Source organism: Caretta caretta, chromosome 24 (genome assembly GCF_965140235.1).
Source record: "Caretta caretta isolate rCarCar2 chromosome 24, rCarCar1.hap1, whole genome shotgun sequence".
NCBI lineage: Eukaryota > Metazoa > Chordata > Testudines > Cheloniidae > Caretta > Caretta caretta.
This window is the reverse complement of record NC_134229.1, coordinates 7867270-7887848: the sequence shown is the minus strand read 5'-3', so window position 1 is coordinate 7887848 and position 20579 is coordinate 7867270. Positions and strand designations below refer to the sequence as shown.

Sequence of the window (20579 nt, the reverse complement as noted above, 5' to 3'; positions counted from 1 at the left end):
GGAGCCTGCATTCCTGAGCCTCTCCCTGCACCCCAACCTCCTGCCCCAGCCCTGATCCCCCTCCTGCCCTCGATCCCAGCCTAGAGCACCCTACCAACCCCAAACTCCTCATCCCCAGAGCCTGCACCCCCAAACAGAGCCCACTCCCCACCCCAGCCCACAGTCCTCTCCCGCACCCTGAACTCCTAATTTCTGGCCCCACCCTAGCGCCCGTACCCACAACTGGCGCCCTCACCCCCTCCCGCACACCAACCCCAATTTTGTGAGCATTCATGGCCCGCCATACAATTTCTATTCCCCGATGCGGCTCTCAGGCCAAAAAGTTTGCCCTCTCCAGCCTAAGGACTAAACCAGTCAGGGCGGTGCAGCATGCTGGAGAGGCCAAGCGCTCCGCCTCTCACGGGGCAGTGCCTCGCGGCACATTCAGACTTATCTGGCCCGGGGCTGATCTCGTCCCTGATTGGGCTGGAATCCAGCCAGGCAGGTTGCATGGGTGGGTTTGTGCTCCTCTTACTTGCTGGCAGTTCTGCCCTGGACGAAACAACGTTGGTGCTTTTTTTCCATGCGGATCTGCCTCCTAAATACTCGGCCTCGCCTAGGCCTGGTCCACGTGTAAAAAATTAGCTCAATCTAGCCCTGTGGCTCAGGGCTGTGGGAACTTTTGCGCCCAGAGCACCGTAATTAAGTCACCCTGCGCGAGGGAGCCGTGGGAATTTGGAGTTCTGTGGCTTCCATGAGAGTCCCCCCCACACACTCACACGCTGCTTCTTGTCCTAATGTGTAATTTAATCCTCCCGCTCCAATGCGTGATTCTCTCCCTGGGGCAAACGGGCAGCTTCTGAAGGGTGGAGTCGCGGGTGGGGCTGTGGGTCAGGATCGAGGGGCATTGGCTGATCTGAGTGGGGAGCCCAGGGCTGGAAGAGCAGCGGGGTGCGTGGGCTGTGGGTCGGTATTGAGGAGCATTGGCTCAACTGTGTGGAACCTGGTACTGGAATAGCACAGGGGCTTAGGCAGAGGCGACGCGTGGGCGGGGGGTGCAAGGTCACGCCCCCCCATCCCCCCCGCAAGATTGCTCAGTCACCTGGTGCAGCCAGGCCCTCCCCTCCCTGTGGGGCAGCTGAGCCAGTGAGCTGTGCCAGGCAGGGAGAGAGGCAGCAGGATGAACAGGTAGGAGTTGCAGGGAAGGGCTGCTGATTTCCGGGATGGGGGAGATTGCCTGGGGGCGGGCAGGGCTGGTGCTGTTCCAGGGTGCCGTCCCCCGTCCCCATCTCTCTCTCCCCCCCCCCCCCCCCCCATCAGCAGGCACATGTTGTGTCTGGGCTTATGGATCAAACTGAAGGTGTCCTGAGGGAACTGGGCAGGGGCGCGAGACAGGAAGAGGATTGCGGTACTTGGGTAGAGCGGTGTGGAGGGTCCAAGTACTGGAACAGCATCGCAGGGGTGGCTGAGGTGCAGTATCCGAGCTCTCCCTGGGATGTCGTGGCGTGGGGGGTGCCCACCTATTGCTTTGATTTTTGCCACTAAAAAGCAACCCTCGTCTCCCCGACCCGCAGGCGAGACCTGGAACCCCTTCAAGCTGCAGTACCAGCTGCGCAATGTGCGGGAGCGCATCGCCAAGAACCTGGTGGAGAAGGGGATCCTGACCACGGAGAAGCAGAACTTCCTGCTCTTCGACATGACCACCCACCCAGTCACCAACACCACCAAGAAGCAGCACCTGCTCAAGAAGCTGCAGGAGAGTGTCCTGGACCGGTGGGTGAACGACCCGCACCGCATGGACAGGAGGACCTTGGCTTTGCTGGTGCTGGCCCACTCCTCGGACGTCCTGGAGAATGTTTTCACCCCGCTGGCGGACGACAAGTATGACACAGCCATGAACCGGTCGAAGGACCTCTTGGACTTGGACCCCGACGTGGAGGCCACCAAAGCCAGTGCCACGGAGATGATCTGGGCTGTCCTGGCGGCCTTTAACAAAGCCTAAATCCAGACCGCCTTGCCTGTTCGATGTAGCACGGGACCTTTGGGCGGAGAGCTGCCCTGGGCCGGGCCAGCGCAAACTCTGTTCTACATGGCACCTGGGTTTCACTGATGTCCGTGCCCACCCCAACCTACCTCTCTTGGCTGGGGATTGTTGTGCTGGTAGAACGAGCGACTGTATGTTGTATGTCCTCTTCTCGTAAACACTTGGCTACATGAAGGTCTTTGTCTCCGGGGTGGGGAGGGTTGGCTCACGGCTCAGTCGGCTCTCTCGTTTCACATCACCTTTTGGAGAATGGAGATGTAGAATTGCTGTTGGGATGGATTCTGCTCTTCTTTACTCTCCATTGATTTTTGAGGGCAGGGGTTAGCTTGAGTTGACGGGGCCTGCTCCATTCCTGCACTTGAGACACTGACGAACGGGGTGGCTTTAAGCCACTTTTGCACTCCCTGTGTTCTGAGGCTTGCCTGGCCCCCCCACGGTGTAAGTTAGAGCAGTCTGGAGGCTGCTCTACATTATGCTCTGCTCCCCATGGCGACCAGCGGGCCCTGGGAAGCAGGGAATCGCTATTACGCAGGGTACTCTGGACATGCTCCTGGTCTCCAGGGTCGGGGGCAAGGCCATTGAAGAGCCATGACGCCAGCTCCACTGTAGCTAAGGAAGAGGGGGGTGTTTCCCCATTGTTGGGGCCCACCTGTGCTGCAGAGCACTGCGAAAGGGCCTGGGTGTCCCCAAGAACCAGGCTGGCAGAGTCTGACCTGGTCTGACACTCGCACTGGTGTAATCCTGCAGACTGCAGGGGTGCAGCTCCTAGCACGCACTGGAGTCAGAGAGATCGGTATCACGGCCTCTGAAACCACGGGGCTGTAGCTGCCCCTTTCCGCAGCATGGCTAACTTCTTCATGACCTTTCCCGTTCAATTTCTGCTGGGACAGGGAGGGCCCGATTCACAGCCAAGGTGAGGTCTGTGAGTTTTCAGAGCTTGTTGGTGTCCGGAGTGAGATGCCACTGGGGTGTTGAAAGGACGCTTGTGCAGGAATCCGCCTCTTATGCTGATGGGTCCAAGTAAAAGGTTGAGGAGGCGTTACCCGGTGACAACGTAGACCTGTAAGGAGTAATCTGAGCTACCTCCAGTTTGACTGTTATGTCTGAATGAGCGCCTAAGTCCACAGGCCAGGTCTTTGGCTGGGATAAGCCAGCCTAGCACCATCAACTTCAGTGGATCTACAACTGTTCGCACCAGCTGAGGATCCGGTCTCCATTTGGGTTACACCTGCGCCAGTTCCAAGTAACTCCGGATTTACACTGGGGTGAGAGGGGAACCCAGCTCTTGCGCTTAGATCCACGAGGCCGTGAACTTCCCAAATTGGACAACCGTGCCTAGAAGCAACCGGCCTGATTCTGCTTGCAGTCGCATGGGTGTATATGAGAGAAGGGAATTATGCTGTGGAAAGCCAATGTAAATGAGATCAGGATCAGGCCCACCAATCTCCATCTTGAGAGGAGAAAGGGAGCGAATGCTATTCGGCCAACTCAATTTGGTTATAACTGACCCTCCCTGTCTCTTTTTTTTTTTAATCCTGCAAAATTCTTTCCTGCCTTTTGATGATCAATCCCTTTCCCAGCACGTGCTCCCTGCTCAATGCAAAGGAGGAACAGACATGTTAGCAACAGGGAATGGAAAGGAAGATTCTGGGCTGACTCTTCATTGACTTTAGTCGGGTATTAGGAGCACGGGTGATAAACAGGTCTGGACTCAGAGCGCCTTGCAAGCAGAGATCATCAAAGCAAAGATAGTCTAGATTTTGCATTTACTACCTGTTGTCTTTCATTCATGTCCTCAGTTTGCTGTGAGCTCTGCAGATATTTGCTTACAGAGTCAGGTCCTTCTCTGCTAATAGAGGGACACTATCCTAGCCGCCCCATGGCATGCTGCCCCAAGCCAGAATGTCCCCAGCTAAGCCAGGCTTTTGAGGTGAACAGCATGGGGGGTGGAGGGTAGGGGAGGGGGAAAGAGAACTGCACCTGACCTACATGCATGACCGTAACACTAATTGGAACCTGTGGTCCATTGGGGGGGATACCTGGTGGGGGCACAGTGTGAAGCTGACTTGTATTAGACTCCAGGACATGGTTTGCTCTGTTAGATGTGGAGTGTCTCCATTGCCGTCAGTGGGTCAGATTCTCAGCTGGGGCAAATCAGCCTAGCCTAACTCCACTGATGTCAGCAAAGCTACATTGGTTAAGAATATGGCCCCTTGGATTTACATGGGCATAACTGAGAGCAGAGCCGTGCCACTGGGGGATGAAGTTTGCATCAAAGTGATGACTTGAACTTCAGCCTCGGAAGGGGAAAGAGCATTTCTCCGTTAGAGGTGGGCTATCGGCGTTCCATCCTCCAAGGAGATTCTGCAGGGCGAATTCACTAGAGTGAAGTTGGAATGGGGAAAACACAGACAGGATCAGGTATCCTGAGCTTTCTGTTCAGTAGAAACTTTGGATATGTGGACTGGGGAGTGGAGGGCACTGGTCACGATTTTGGGTTACACTAGCAGTGTGGTCTAGTGGTTAGATTAGAGAACGGGCCTGGGGATTTCAGAAGCTAAGGTTCTAATGCTGTCGCTGCGATTTTGGTAAGTTGCTATGTAACCTCCATGGACCCAGTTTTCTTGAGTGCCAGGGGGGAGGTTATTTTACTTCTGCATTTGGCACTGGTGCAACAGCTACTGGAGTATGGACCCTGGTTGTGATGTTCACGGTTCAAGAAGGAAGTGGATGTACTCGAAAGCGTTCAGAGAAGAGCAACAAGAATGATTAAAGGATTAGAAAACCTGCCTCATCGTGACAGACTCCAGAGCTCAGTCTAGTCAGCTTAGCAAAGAGGAGGGTAAGGGGTGACTTGATTACACTCCCTCGGCATCTCCATGAGGAACAAATATTGAACAATGGGCTCTTCCCTCTAGCAGAGAGAGGTCGAACACGATCCAATGGCTGGAAGTTGAAGCCATACAAATTTCAACTGGCAATGAGGCAGGAGGAATGAACAATCAGACCAATTTCCCGAGGGTCAAGGCAGGTTCTCCATCGCTGGCCATTTTTTTAAAATCGCGGTTGGATGTTTTTCCAAGGGATCTGCTGTAGAAATGACTTTGGGGCAGTTCTCTGGCCTGTGTTGTACAGGAGGTCAGACTAGATGATCACAGTGGTTCCTCGTGTCCTTAGAATCTATGAAGCTCCCCTCTAATAGAAGGATGATAATATTCACTGTACCGACCCTGTCAGGGAGCTGTGAGGCACTTTGCTATTGTAATACCATACCCCTGGGTGCAGTGACAGCAGCAGGAATGGAACCTCTGTGTCTAAAACCAGGTGTCTCCTAGCCTGAGCTAGAAGTCCCTGCCCTATTAGCCAGCGGTGTAGCAGGCTCGTCAGCTGTGTATGTGGCCCATCCACCATTAGCGGGGGAGAGAGAACACTACACTGGGTGGGTTTGGCTCATGCTATCTTGGATGGAAGGTTCTGTAGAATGGCTGTGTGGTGTTGTCCTAATAAGGTGCTAATTATATCCCTGATTGACCACCGCTCACTTTTTATAGAGGATAGATCCAGGTCTGTGCTCCCATCCCATGGACTCAGTCATAGACCTGCAGAGCACATGCATAATCCACATGTATATATTTTTGTTTCTCCTCTGAAATAGCCTCCTGAACTCTGCTTAGAATTTTACCTCCAGTGCAGCCACACATCTGAGAACCTGAGCATCTTCCTTTGGGTTTTTAAGCGACCGCAGGGGATCCGGGTGTAATTCCTTAGGATAACTGCAAACCAGCAAGGGGATGTGCCGTTGCAGTTAAAGGTGATCTGCAAAGTCGGGGGGAAGTTGGGATTTGTGTCCTTTTGGGCTGCTTAGTGATGGATGAAGAAAGCCTGAATGCATTGTATTAAAATGATTCTTACTTTACAAGTTTTTGCTCTGGTGATGAAGGTCGGAGAGAGAATGACTGATTATGATATTGCAAGAGACTGAGCAACTGCAAGCAGAAGGATTTTATTTTAGGCCATCTCTTTCAAGCAGTCTGGCTTTTGCTGACACCAGTTTAACATCAAAATCTAACAAAAACTGAGCCACAACACACACTCTCCAGTGAAGGTGCGAGCGCTACCGCTGGGTCAGGAACTTTTTCCACAATGCTTTTTTTTGTTGGAAAATGCCAATTTTGTCAACCAAAATTTTCCCCAGGAACCTTGCCGCCTCGAAAAGATTTGGTGGGAGCGTAGCAGCGATTGCTAAGCGTTTTGGCATTTTAAAACAAAAAATTCTGGGTTGTTTTTTTTTTCGATTTCCAATTTGAAATACACGCAAATTCTAATTTTTGGGAAAAAAAGTTAAAATTGGTCAAGATGGAAACGAAACACTTTGACCTAAACCAAAATGTTTTTTCAGAGTTTGCAAACACTTTTTTGACTTTTTGTCCCAATTTGGCCTTGAGATTCTGCAGTGAGATCCACCCAGGGAGCTCGTGGGGCTGGACTTGGATCCATCCCCATGGGTCCAATTGCAGGATCGGGGCCATTGTTTTCCTCACGTGGGTCTCTTGCGCAGCAGAGAGAGAACTTTTGCAGAATAGCAGAGGGATTGCAAAACATCCCCAGTTTACACTAGTGCTCCAGGAGGGAGAAAGCTCTGAAACGACTTAGTGTTTTAGGCTGTGGGGTGTCTCTTCAGCTGGTGAGGGGATGGTAAATGCAGGGAAATGACTGTTGAGTCCAGGCTGCCTTCATCAAAATGTGTAGTTGCAAAGGCCCCCAACTCGCAATCAGATCCATACGGATGGAGATGTGGGGCTCTTGAAGTCTGTGGCCTAGTGGGTGAAGCACCAAATTGGGAGTTGGGCAACCAGGGTTCTATTCCTGGCTCTGTTACTGGCCTGCTGGGTGACCTTGAGAGTCATGTCACCCCATGCCTCAGTTTCCCCACCTGTAAAGTGCTGTGAGATCGCGGGTGAAAAGCGCTAGATAAGAGGTGGGGATCGTTAATTGTACTGTGATCGTGCCTAGGTAGGGGCTGTAGGCATGGACCTGGACCCCATAGTGCTAGGGGCTGTACAAACACAGAATGAAGAGTTGGTCCCTGCCCCAAAGAGCCGATTGCAGGCTCTGGGCCTGAAGGTGAAATTTTCAGGGGTGACCGAACTCTTACACTAACTATGGGTGCTTTAAAAATCCCAACCCCTAAAACTGTGACTATAGATTAGACACAAAGGGGTCTGATTGGCTTGTGTTATAAAGTCAACTGTACCTAAATAACTTTTCCTCTTGGCTGAGTGTTCATCTACGAAACATGGTAATTGTAGGTTCATTGCAACGGTAGATTCCTGATTCTGCTCTAGTGTAAAGCAGACTTGATTTCAGTTTAACATCTACATCCACACCTTCTTGCTTTCTGGGGTGCTTCTGCCCCCCCCCCCCCAGCTGGGGACTATTCTGGGTGACTCCTATCCCTAAACGGCCACAATCCTTCCGTATGTAGTAGATTCACTCTGCAGGCGTAATAGTAACTCAAATTCTATGGGAAAAAACAAAATTTAATGCTTCTCCCTGACCCCTTCTTTGTTGTTCCATTTTTATTGCGTGACTGTGAATGAGTTTCTTTGCAGCACCAAGGACTCGTGGGGTAATTCAGATGTAGCGTTTAGCTGCTGTGGATTAAACTGCTCTTAATAATAAACATTTAAATTTTGGTGTCGGGCTGGTTGTTGGCCTCCACACTTTTCACAGCAGCAGGGCAGGCACTCGCTCTGGTGATGAAGAAATGATGTTTAGTAGCACGTTGTGCAATGAGTTTTCTGGGTCTCAGCCTGTTTCCTGACCTGTTGCTGCTGGTACACCCAGGTAGGTTTCAAACTAGTCTTAGCAGAGCAGTCAAGGATGGGCCATGGAGACAGCTGGTCTCCTTTTCAGGTTAAGCTTGCTACAAAGGCAACGTGGAGAAGATGGTGCTGCTAGGCTGGGATGTAGGCCAGGAAAGCTACCTGGCCTTCGTGTCACCGGAAGGAGGAATAGCAGAAATGAACCATAGAATCATAGAATATCAGGGTTGGAAGGGACCTCAGGAGGTCATCTAGTCCAAACCCCTGCTCAAAGCAGGACCAATCCCCAACTAAATCATCCCAGCCAGGGCCTTCTCAAGCCTGACCTTAAAAACTTCTAAGGAAGGAGATTCCACCACCTCCTTAGGTAACGCATTCCAGTGTTTCACCACCCTCCTAGTGAAAAAGTTTTTCCTAATATCCAACCTAAACCTTCCACACTGCAACTTGAGACCATTACTCCTCATTCTGTCATCTGCTACCACTGAGAACAGTCTAGATCCATCCTCTTTGGAACCCCCTTTCAGGTAGTTGAAAGCAGCTATCAAATCCCCCCTCATTCTTCTCTTCCACAGACTAAACATCCCAGTTCCCTCAGCCTCTCCTCATAAGTCATGTGTTCCAGTCCCCTAATCATTTTTGTTGCCCTCTGCTGAACGTTTTCCAATTTTTCCACATCCTTCTTGTAGTGAGGGGCCTAAAACTGGACACAGTACTCCAGATGAGGCCTCACCAATGTCGAATAGAGGGGAACGATCACGTCCCTCGATCTGCTAGCAATGCCCCTACTTATACATCCCAAAATGCCATTGGCCTTCTTGGCAACAAGGGCACACTGCTGGCTCATATCCAGATTCTCGTCTACTGTAACCCCTAGGTCCTTTTCTGCAGAACTGCTGCCGAGCCATTCGGTCCCTAGTCTGTAGCGGTGCATGGGATTCTTCCGTCCTAAGTGCAGGACTCTGCACTTGTCCTTGTAGAACCTCATCAGATTTCTTTTGGCCCAATCCTCTAATTTGTCTAGGGCCCTCTGTATCCTATCCCTACCCTCCAGCGTATCTACCTCTCCTCCCAGTTTAGTGTCATCTGCAAACTTGCTGAGGGTGCAATCCACACCATCCTCCAGATCATTTATGAAGATATTGAACAAAACCGGCCCGAGGACCAACCCCTGGGGCTCTCCACTTGATACCAGCTGCCAACTAGACATGGAGCCATTGATCACTATCCGTTGAGCCCGATAATCTAGCCAGCTTTCTACCCACCTTATAGTCCATTAATCCAGCCCATACTTCTTTAACTTGCTGGCAAGAATACTGTGGGAGACAGTGTCCAAAGCTTTGCTAAAGTCCACGTCCACTGCTTTCCCCTCATCCACAGAGCCCGTTATCTTGTCATAGAAGGCAATTAGATTAGTCAGGCATGACTTGCCCTTGGTTAATCCTTGCTGACTGTTCCTGATCACTTTCCTCTCCTGTAAGTGCTTCAGACTTGATTCCTTGAGGACCTGCTCCATGATTTTTCCCGGTTTGTGAGCAGCAGGTCCAGAAGAGCTCTGCCCCTTGTTGGTTCCTCCAGCATTTGCACCAGGAAATTGTCCCCTACACTTTCCAAAAACTTCCTGGATTGTCTGTACACCACTGTATTGCTCTCCCAGCAGATATCCAGGTGATTGAAGTCTCCCATGAGAACCAGGGCCTGCGATCTAGTAACTTCCATGAGTTGCTGGAAGAAAGCCTCGTCCACCTCATCCCCCTGGTCTGGTGGTCTATAGCAAACTCCCACCACGACATCACCCTTGTTGCTCACACTTCTAAACTTAATCCAGAGACTCTCTGGTTTTTCTGCAGTTTCATACCAGAGCTCTGAGCAGTCAAACTGCTCTCTTACATACAATACAACTCCCCCACCTTTTGTGCCCTTCCTGTCCTTTCTGAACAGTTTATATCCATCCATGACAGTACTCCAGTCATGTGAGTTACCCCACTAAGTCTCTGTTATTCCAATCACATCATAATTCCTTGACTGTGCCAGGACTTCCAGTTCTCCCTGCTTGTTTCCTAGGCTTCTTGCATTTGTGTATAGGCACTTGAGATAACTCGCTGTTTGTCCTGCCTTCTTAGTGTGAGGCAGGAGCCCTCTCCTGCTTGTGCTTCCTCCCGGTATCCCATGTCCCCACTTACCTCAGGGCTTTGGTCTCCTTCCCCCGGTGAACCTAGTTTAAAGCCCTCCTCACTAGGTTAGCCAAATAGTTTTTATTATTTTTGTATTATCGTAGCACCTAGGAACCCCAGCCATGCACCAGGGTGCTAGGTGCTGTACAGACAGAACAAAACTATGGACTCTGCCCCAAAAAGGCACCCGATGCCGGATGGTTCTCCCCAGTGATTCCAACCTGCTCTACAGGAGGTCTAACTGGATGATGAGATTCCCCTCTGACCTCAGAATCTGAGTCCTCATGCTGCCGATCTGGGCTAGTCACTTATGGACTGACCACCCACAAATCCCATTGACCATAGTGGGAATGGTGGATGCTCAGTCCCGTGTCTCATTTCCCGCCCCCACCCCCTACAATGGGGTTTGTAGTATTGAAGAATTGGGTAATATCCCTTTTAAATAGTTTGGGAGCCCTCTATAGGGTCTTGCTGTCTTCCATTGCTGGACCTACCAGAACCCTGCCAGAGCAGCCACATACCTAGGTAGTTGGGGCTTATCGACACACGACCATCTAGGAAGATTAATCCAAATTAACTAAAGGTGTGAATTTGGATTGGTTTAAATCACATGAAATTCCTGTGTGAACGCTGTTATTCAAAATTACAGAGGCCAGAATTTGGTTTTGTTTAATTCATTTTGGAATGAATGAAGCTAAACCCAACTAAGGCCACTTTAATTTGGAATGAGGGGGTCACACACAGCAGCTTAACTAGTCCACTTCAAATTCACCCCTTTCATTAATTCAGGTTAGCTTGCCCAAATGGCCCCCTGGCGCCAGGCCCTGAGTCTGGTATATTTGCACATAGTTAATAAACATGGTTATTTGGAGTCTCGTCCTGCCAGTGAGGCTTCCCCATATTCTTACTGTGGGGTAAAGAGCCAGGACACAACAGGATTAATAGCTGCCTCGCATGTACATTGGGTCTTATTCTCCTCTCAGGCTGACTGTATTGACTTCAGTGGAGTCCCTTCTGATTTACACCAGTGTGAATGAAATCAGAATCAGGCCTGAAAAGTGCTAGGTATTTAATAATAATCCCTTGCTCTTATCCAGTGCTTCTCATCCATAGATCTCAAAGGAGGTCAGTATCATCATCTCCATTTTACAGGTGGGGAAACTGAGGCACCAAGGGCAGAGATGTGACTTGCCCAAGATCATCCAGCAGGTTGGCGGCAGCAGTGGGACTAGCTCTCCTGTCTCTCGAGACCCAGCTCAGTGAATTGTGCTGCCTCTTTCGGGAGTTTAGGCCCGAGTTTTCCATCTTGGGTGTCTACAAATGCGTCGCCTGAATTTAGGAGCTTAAATATGGCTTTGGGAGCCTAATTTTTGGCACTTGATATTGACTCAATATTGAGTAACAGCTCCTCATTACCACCAAAAACCCCACAGCAGCTCCTCAGTGGATGTAAACGGGTTCAGCCCCATGGCCAACAGCCCTGCTTCATGGACGTACGGCAGCTGAGACTTTGCGCCTGGGTTTTTTTAAATTACAATTTATTCCCACATGTTCGATGCCTGAGCAGAACTAACGGCCTGCAGATACAGGGCTGGCATGCTGCTACCTCTCAGCCTGCCACTGGGGGGCGCTGATGGCCTTTCAAAACCACGCCAGAAGTTAGGTGGGGGGAGAACTGGGCAGAGACAAAGTTTAATGAGTGTTTTGGTCTAATTAGTGGAGGTCTGGGAAAACATTTGCATAAAATGAGGCACCTACTGAGGGTGATCAGAGGTGCCCGTTTTGTCAGTGGGAGCGGTGGACGGTTTATGTAGAGGTCTGGCTCCAGGCATCCACATTTTAATATTGGCTGAGGGCTTGTTCACCCATAGATCTCAAAGCACTTGTGAGTCAACACTGCACTCCTGGGGCTATGGATGGAGAAAGTGACCTGCATGGCAAAGAGGGCCCAGGGGTTAAGGTCTAATGCCACGAATGCATGCGAGTGCAGGGAAGGCCAGACCGCCTGCTCATTTGCTGACTCCATGGCGAGACCTGTACGAAGGAGTCACTTGCCGCAGCGATGGAAAGAGCCGTTGCTTGTGCACGGTTCTGGAAAAACATCTAGTTTGTGACAAGGACCCAAGAAGAAGCAGCGGTTAGGGTGCTCAGCTGGGGCTGGGGAGACCACGCTTCACTTCCTTGCTCTGTCACGGACTCCCTGTGTGATTGTGCGCAAATCGCGCTGTTGCCCCATGCCTCAGTTTCCCCATCTGTACAATGGGGATAATAGCCTTGCCCTGCCTGTTGTGAGAAGAAATACATCAAAGACACTGAGGTGCTCAGAGGCTACGGTGAGGAGGGTCAGATAAGTACCTTAGATAGAGGTGAAATGCATCGACCAGGATCCCACACCGACCCCATGGCACGATAGAACCCAGGCGTCCTGATCCTAGTCTCAGGCTCAGATGACAGCACAGCAAACCCATACTCAGATAGTTGCGTCTGCAGCTATGTTCAGTCATAGAATCATAGACTATCAGGGTTGGAAGGGACCTCAGGAAGTCATCTAGTCCAATCCCCTGCTCAAAGCAGGACCAATCCCCAATTTTTGCCGCAGATCCCTAAATGGCCTCCTCAAGGATTGAACTCACAACCCTGGTTTTAGCAGGCCAATGCTCAAACCACTGAGCTATCCCTCCCCCTCAGTGGCTTATTGTGCAATTAATTGGTCAGGTCTCAGCCCAGATCCTTCTATCGTCATCCTCCCCCCTGTGTAATACGTGCTGGTGACAAGTTAGGGGGGACGGAGGTGAGTTGAAAACTGCAACTACACTGGCAACCTCTCATTTTCAAGGACTGCAAGTGCCCTGAGCCATGTGAATTCGTGTAATGTCCCTGTTAACACTTAGGCCTGCTCAAGACAGCCATTAAAAATCTGTAACATTATGCACAGAACCCTGCTAGTAAGCTGGCATTCCAGATTTCTAATGCACGACTTGAATAAAATACCTGTTTGTTACTGAGAGGAGCAGTGGATACAATCATGGGATTTTATTATTATTATTATTCTGATTTTAAAAATCATTTTCATTTTCCCCAGACCCAGCCAGGGCAGAGTCTGATCTCAGCTACAGTGGTGTAAAGAAGTGACTGGACTCCAGTGGTGCTGTGCTGATTTACACCAGCTTGGGGATCTGGCCCATTGACTCAATAGCGCTATGGCCAGTTCATGCCGGTGGGGGAGATGACCCATTGAACTGAAATCCACTGAGTTTCCCTGGTGTTAGCGAGAAGAATCAGAAACTGGAGCATGATCCCCTGTCACAGGTGCCTGGGCCAGAAACTGGCTTTCTCCACCTCCCTCTTGAACCATAAACTAACCTTCTGAGTCTGAATTTTCCCGCCCTAGGGCCTGCTGCTTCTTGCACTTACATGGCTGGCAGCTGGGAGCGGCTCCAGAGGACCCAGTGGGGTTTACCCCGCAGTGTGGATAGAAGCCAGGCTGAGAGGAGCTGGGTTTAGGCCTTGACAAATGACAGCAGCCAGTCAATTACCAGTGCTTCAGTGTACTCCCTGCCCTGCTCTGGCTACTCCAGTCAGTTGGCATCCCGATGATGAGGAAGAGGAGGCTGGGGTTTGGTATGAAGAGGCAGATCCTCAGCTGGTGGCTATTGTAAATCCGCAGCGTTTCCTTGACTTTGTTGTAACTGCACTGATTTACACCAGCTGTGGATCTGCCCCCCATAGCTTCCAATGGCTCTTAATGTCCTTTTACACCCTGGGACACTCGGGTGAGGAGGGCAAATTCAGGGGCCACAAGACTCAGATTTCACTTCTACTCACCTTAGTGCAGGGGGCAAATCTGTCTGTGCAAATCTGCAGTTGACCCCACTGCAGTTATTCCACATTTATACCAGTGTAAATGAGCAGGATCTAGCCCAGAGGCTGAATCACACAGGGGAAGATGGATGGGGAGTGTGCTCTTTGTTGCTTGATCTCTTCTTGGGGGGAGGAATTTAACTAAAGGTGCGTTTTTTGGTCTTGTTTTGAGCCATCTGCCACGGCTGAGAATCAGAGGAAAGCCACAGGCCCTGTCGCTACGCATGACCTGGAGCTCTGCTGGCAGGAAAGGAAAGGCTTTGCCTGAAGATGGTACCTGTAGCCTAAAACCTTCAGAACAAAACACGGAGAGGGTGGAGAATACGCCCGGTTTCCTGCATTGAGCTGGTTAATGTCTGGTTATCAGCATTAGTAGGGTTATTTCCAGGGCTGGAAATGCTGTTGGGTTCCCACCCCCTGTAGCAGTGCGTGGGTGCTCCTGGCTCTTAGGGTGAGGGGCTCCCTCAGGCTATCAGCTGGTTTCTGTCCCTCTCTTTCCGTTTGGATTCCTTAGCTGGGGGAAGCAAGCAGTGACTCATCAGTGGAATCTCAGGTAGGGAGCATCCCCCCATAATGCATTGCAGAAGCCCCTGGTTTCTCCTGCTCCCCGTGTGGCGAGGCAGTGTGGCCTGTTGGATAGGGCCCTGGATTAGGCATTAGGAGACCTGGGTTCTAGTCCTGGCTTTGCCCCTGACCTGCTGGGTGGCCTTGGTCAAGTCACTTCCCTTGGCTGGGGCTCCATTCCCACTCCCACCCCTTGTCTGTTTAGCCTGTGAGCTCTTCAGGCCAGGCACTGCCTGGTGCTATGGGTCTGCCGACCCAGCCCATGGTGCCAGAGAGCCTCCCAGCTTAGGCTGCTGGCCTGGGGCTCATGCTATAATTAGCTGTGCAGATGAGGCTCTGCAGCATGAGGGGATGGAGGGCTTCACAGCTTGAGCTCCAGCCGGAGCTGTGACTTCAAAGTGCTGTGTACACAGCTAGCCGGAGAGCCACAAGCCCGAGTCTGTCGGCCCAGGTGGGAGGCTCGCGGGCGGTGTACGCATGCCCGATCTGTCTGTGCATCAACTAGCTCCAATCTTGGTTGGGGCTAGTGCAGCAGCGAAGACTGTGTTCAGCTTATTTCACCTTGATTTTCCCTGTCCACCCTCAGCTATCAAGAGTCTCAGATTCTCCAGTAGTCTGAATTATCCATCAGTTGACTGTGATGCATCCTAGGGTAGCACCTAGGGGACCCAAACTGAGATCAGGGCCCTTCATGCCTGGTTCTGCACTGACACAAGTGAGAGACAGTCCCTGCCCCAAAGAGCTCATAGTCTGAATAGACAAAAGACTGGAGGGGAAACTGAGGCACAGAGAGGGGAGGTGACTGGCCCAAGGTCTCCTAGCAGGACAGTAGCAGAGAAGGGAATAGAAGCCAGGTCTTCTGGATCCTAATCCAGTGCCCGACCCAGTAGACCACACTGCCTGTCTTCCATAAGCACCTTCTCGCATGTAGCTCAGTGGGGCCGTGAAATGCTACTGTCGTACTACTAATTACTTACATACCATAATGGGGCTCTGATCTCATCTGGGGGGCTCTAGGTGCGTGTGCATTGTTCATAGTATTATGGTGGCACCTAAAGTCCCCAGCTGAGATCAGGGCCCCATTTTGGCATGAGCATTATTAGTCATATTAAGGTAGCCACAGTAGGGTCCTGATCTCAGGTGGGGCCTCTAGGCACACATAATAAGCTGCCCCCCCCCCCCAAGGTGGATAAGTATCATCCCCATTTCACAGAGAGGTGAAAGTGACTTGCCCAAGGCCAGACAATCAGTGGCAGAGCTGGAATCACAGCCCACAGCAAAGTGGATGAATACAAGCCATGAACAAATTCCCTCCCCATCCCATTTCCAGCCGCACACACCACTCGCCCCTGATTGCAGGAGGAAGTGCTAATTGCAACTTAGTCCCAAGTTAAAAGGCTAGTGGGTGATGATTTTAGCTCATGCTGCTCCAGCCTGGGCCCTTCTGCTTTGATTAGCAGCATGAGTGCTGACAGCTCCCGTCAGCCCGGCGAGCCAGTGCAGCCACCAATATCAGAAGCCGGCAGGGAAAGCTGAGTACATCTTCCAAGATCAGACCAGACAAATGACAACGTCCCTTGTTATGGTAGCTGAGCCCCATGTGGGCGTGAGCCACCCTCCGCTGGGCCTGGGCTCTCTCCCTTTTCGGAGGCCTGGGCTCTGGGAGGTCAGAGGGGTCAGGCTTGATGAGGACTCACTGTCTGCTCACACCTTACCTGCCCAGCAGGGCAAGAACCAGCTGTTTCCTCCTCCAGAGACAGGCAGTACCCCGCTGAAATACAGATGAGTGTCTCTTTCCAGTACTGGGCCCTTCCCCAGGTGCGTTAGTCTCTGGCAGGAGTTCAGCCAAATGGTTATTGACCGGGCCTGGGAGTCAGCATGCCCGAGTTTAATTTTAAGTATGGAAGGGTAATTAGAACAGATGGGCTGGCGAGTCAGGGGACTCGGGTTTCGCATCCCTGCTATAGGAGAGGAATGTGGTCAATGGTTAGATTGTGGGGTGGGGGAGGGCTGAGAATCAGAACTCCTGGGTTCTTTTTCCAGCTCTGGGAGGGTTCGTGGTTGGAGCAGGGGAGCTGGCTGTCAAGACTCAGGTGCTATCCCCAGCTCTGGGAAGGGAATGTGATCTAGCAATTAGAGCAGTAGACTGGGAGTCAGGACTTCTGGGTCCCATTCTCTGTGTGACCCAGAGGAAGTCACTCCACCTCTCTGTGCTTCAGTTTCTGCACCTGTAAAGGGGGGGGGGGGATGATTATACAGACATATCACGGAGATGCTGGGCTGGGGAGAGGGCTGAAAGTTCGTAAAGCCCTCGGAGTGCCTCATCTGGAAGGGGCTATAGCAGTGATCTGTAGCATTACACACACCGGGTGCGGGGAGGCGGTGCTGAAACAGGGCCAGGCGAAGCAACTATTGAAACCAGGCTCGAGGGAGGTATAACCCTTCCCCGCTCTCCAGAGCTCAAACTGGGGGAGAACAGCGATACTCCGCCCCCAAACCATGCGCTCCCTTGTCCTGGGGCCCTAGTAGGTTGTGGAGAGCTTCTTAATAAGATCTTTCCTCCTCTTAAATGCATGCTTTGATTGGCAGTGAAATAGTTACTATAAACATAGCAATTGTCACCATTGCACTGCAGAGCTTACACACCCCAATGGGGCCGTTCACCGGCCTCGAAGCTTTTGCTTCAGGCTCTCTGCAGACTCCGGCAGACACGGCTGCACCAGGCACATTGAGAAGGTTTCCTTTGGAATCAGGAGGGCTGGAAATATATATATATATATATACGAATGGAAGCTGAAATTCAGGTGCAAAAGGCAAATCTCCTCCAGGGACCAGCCCTGGCTTGCTGAGCTGCTAAGAAACAGCCCTGTTTGACCCCCATACCGTGAAAGGGGGAAGGACTCATCCTCCAGCTGGTGTTTGTTCAGCTTCTACCCTGGAGCACAATGGCAAAATCCCCTGTGTAATCTCAGCTGCCCTTCGTATGCGGGATGCCTTGATGGAGGCAGCTGGCAGTGCCCAGCCCGGGGCTGAGTGCTGCCTGCCAGAATCCCGGCTTGTCCTATGTATCAGGCGCACCCAGATCTAAGTGCAGACACACCCCTAGACAAAGGGAGCACATGAGGAGCCAGTGGTGGGCAGTTAGCATAAGCTCCCTGCCGCAGTTCCCAATAGGCTGGAGTCTGGGAGGGCACTTTGATTTCCTCAAACCGTCCCATGCTCACCCCGGCTAGCCAGGGAAATGAGAACTGCACACCCAGCGAGGGGTCTGGCAGCAGGGCTCCGTGCTCGAGAGGGGAAGGTCTGTCCATGCGGACCCCTCTCCTGAGGCTAATAGTCAGCCTTCCTCACTGGCTTGTTTGTCGCCTGATTAGGTGTATTATGGTAGCGGCCAGAGGGGCCCCCCCAGCTGAGATCAGGGTCCCGTTGTGCTGGGCCCTGTACTGACACAATCCCTGCCCCAAACAGTTTTCAGTCTAAACAGATCGGACAGACGCAGGACAGCTTGTTCTCTCCATTTACAGGTGGGAAACTGAGGCCCAGAGAGGGGAAGTGACCGGCCCTAGGTTGCCATGGGGGGGGCTGCAGCAGAGCGGGGAGCTTTAACTGGGTAATTTCTGCCTTTGGTCATGGATCAGGCTCTACAATTCTCTGAAGTCAATGGGAGTTCGACCTTGAGGAAGGATTGCTGCCAGGTCAGCTGGTGGATCAGGGTGCGATCCCTCACCAGCGCACCTATGCCAACAGAAGCCCCTAGTGTAGACCCAGATACGCCGCATGCCGTTACTGGTGTTGCTTGTTTTGCTTGGGGTAGAGGCTGGACTAAGCTATACTTAACCTATAAGTTATAAGTTTTTTATATATATATATATAAGTTAACGTGCTAAGCTGCGTCCACACTAGGAGCACTACAGTGGCGTAGCCCCACCAGCGAAATGCCCCGCGTGTAGACGTGGCCTTAGCTGCTCTATGTCTGTTTCCCATCTGTACAATGGGGATAATAGCCCTGCCCTGCCTCCATGGGGCTGTGAAGATAAATCCATTCTCAGCTACTCCAGTGATGTGGGCCAGGTAAGGAACTTACACAGAATCCATGCAGCCGGGAGCTGCTAAAACCCTGTGTGTGTCTCTCCCTTGCCCGGCTAGCAAGGACAGTCTGAAATGTTCCTTAAAACCCCCCAAACAGAGCTTAAAGAGTGTACAACTGTTGATTTTTTTTAAGAGGGGAGGGAAAAATGCCCGTCCTCCAGCCTGCCTCTCTTTAGCTCACCCAGGCACCCAATCTAAACTGCAGGGGAAGGGCCCGTCCATGTGTAAAGTGTTGCCCTGGTTAGGAAATAATGGTCCAGTCCATCAGCTGTGAATCAGGGCTGCGGCACTGGGCCCGAAATGATGCAGTGTGTAAGTCAAAAAGGTTTAGGGCCTAGCAGGGCTCAGTGTAAATCCGCAGCGACTCTGTGCAAATCGTTGGGCCTGATTCTCATTTACACTAAGGCTGCTTGACACCAGTGGCAGCGTAAAGGGGCCTTGGCATAAATGAGAATCAGGCCCCAATGGTTGTGAAACTGGTTTGAGTGGGAGGCAAACTAGGCCCGATGGACTTCCACCGGTGTAAATCTGGAGTAACAAGGCAGCGCAGTCCGGCCCCAAATGCTCAGCCGTTCCCCTTCAGAAATGACCCTGTAAATCATGTGCTTGGCTTAGGGCAGTGAGAGCGTAAGGGTGCTGGGGGGAGGGTTGATGGGGGTTGAGGCTGCAAAAATCCATAAACGAAAGAAAAAACACCCCTGTTTTCCCTGCCGTGATGGTTTGGATCCGGGCTGCTTTGGCTTGGTTTTAAAACAAAATCCGTAACTGCAAAAGTCCAAACAAATGCTCGCAAGGGGGCGTTACGCACTGAGCACTAGAGTCTCAGCGGGAGTAAATCACTTACGCTGCCTTCCAGCTGCTGAGGATCTGTCTCCGTATAGGACTTCATTCTTTTGCAGTACAGCAGCTCCGTTGGCTCCAGCCAAGTTCCGGGCTCCATCATGCCAGGCGCTGCAGACACAGAGTAACTGAGATTGGGACCAGACAAGACCAGGTGCTGCATAGAGAAGGTCTCTGCCCCAGAGAGCTCACAAGCGGATTAGATAACACAGAGTTTATCATTTTACAGATGGGAAACTGAAAACCAGAGAGATGAAGTGACTCAGCCCAGCTCACCCAAGAGCTCTGCATCGGAACAAGGAACTCACCCCTGGTCTCCTGTCTCTTAGCCCAGGGCCTCCCGCCATGGCCATTTCCCCTAGCCAGACTCTTGTAGCACGAAACCTGCTACATAAACATCTGGTCCTTTTTGTTTTATTTTTCTTTTAACTTGTAAAATAAAATCAGCTTCTTTGGACAATGCTTCATTGATCCGTGTCCCTCAACTAGGTCATGGTTGGCATAACTTTCTAACCATTTCAATTAGGGTGACCAGACAGCAAGTGTGACAAATCGGGATGGGGGTGGGGGATAATAGGAGCCTATATAAGAAAAAGACCCAAAATTCGGGACTGTCCCTATAAAATTGGGACATCTGGTCACCCTAATTTCAATACTGAGGGAATTGGGGCAAAATCTGCCTTCCAATGCTGCTCCATGCACGTGGACCAGACACTGGGGCAGCCAAAAGGCTGCACCGGATTGTGCATCAGGAACCAGCAGCCATGGGGTTAAACATCCCCCTTCTTCGCTTTAGGGAACCTTTAGTTTCAGATCTCCTGGGCGGAGAGGGTAGAATTGGTAGATTTCCACCCACCCATGCCAGCTATCCTCCGGCTCACCCGTCCCCAATGTAGGCAGATGGAGAGGAAAAGAAAGAAAACAGGAAGAGGTGGAGAAAACTAGAGAGGAGAAATTATGTAAGGAACAGAAAATGTAAGAAGCCCCAAAGCAAAGCATCTCGCATTACCCATGCAGGGGAAGGGAGAAAATCCAGCCTGGTATTGATTGGTGTCTGTCAAGTACTGAAGAACAATGGCCGTGCTCCATGTCCAGGCGGGCACTGCACCAAAGCACGGATCAATGAGGACGTCAATACCACAGGAATTGCTTTGCAGCCATGGCAACTGGGAAGACAGGAATTAAGAGCGGTTGCTAGATGGC

The 20579-nt window shown here is 51.4% G+C and overlaps 1 protein-coding gene and 1 long non-coding RNA gene across 2 annotated transcripts in view; one reads left to right on the top strand and one right to left on the bottom strand.

Annotated features, from left to right (window-relative positions):
* The window catches only part of GOLPH3L (golgi phosphoprotein 3 like), a 25227-nt gene extending 17509 nt beyond the window's left edge, over nucleotides 1-7718 (top strand). Inside the window, exon 5 of the mRNA XM_048828346.2 lies at nucleotides 1554-7718. Within this exon, the coding sequence (XP_048684303.1) occupies nucleotides 1554-1981 (428 nt within the window). The 3' untranslated portion in view covers nucleotides 1982-7718. The remainder of the gene's footprint in view (nucleotides 1-1553) is intronic.
* LOC125625825 (uncharacterized) overlaps nucleotides 1-20579 on the bottom strand; it is a 22513-nt gene extending 1934 nt beyond the window's left edge. Inside the window, exons 1-2 of the long non-coding RNA XR_007353642.2 lie at nucleotides 20386-20579; nucleotides 19381-19487 (exon numbers count right to left, since the gene is read on the bottom strand). This is a non-coding gene — a long non-coding RNA (uncharacterized LOC125625825). The remainder of the gene's footprint in view (nucleotides 1-19380; nucleotides 19488-20385) is intronic.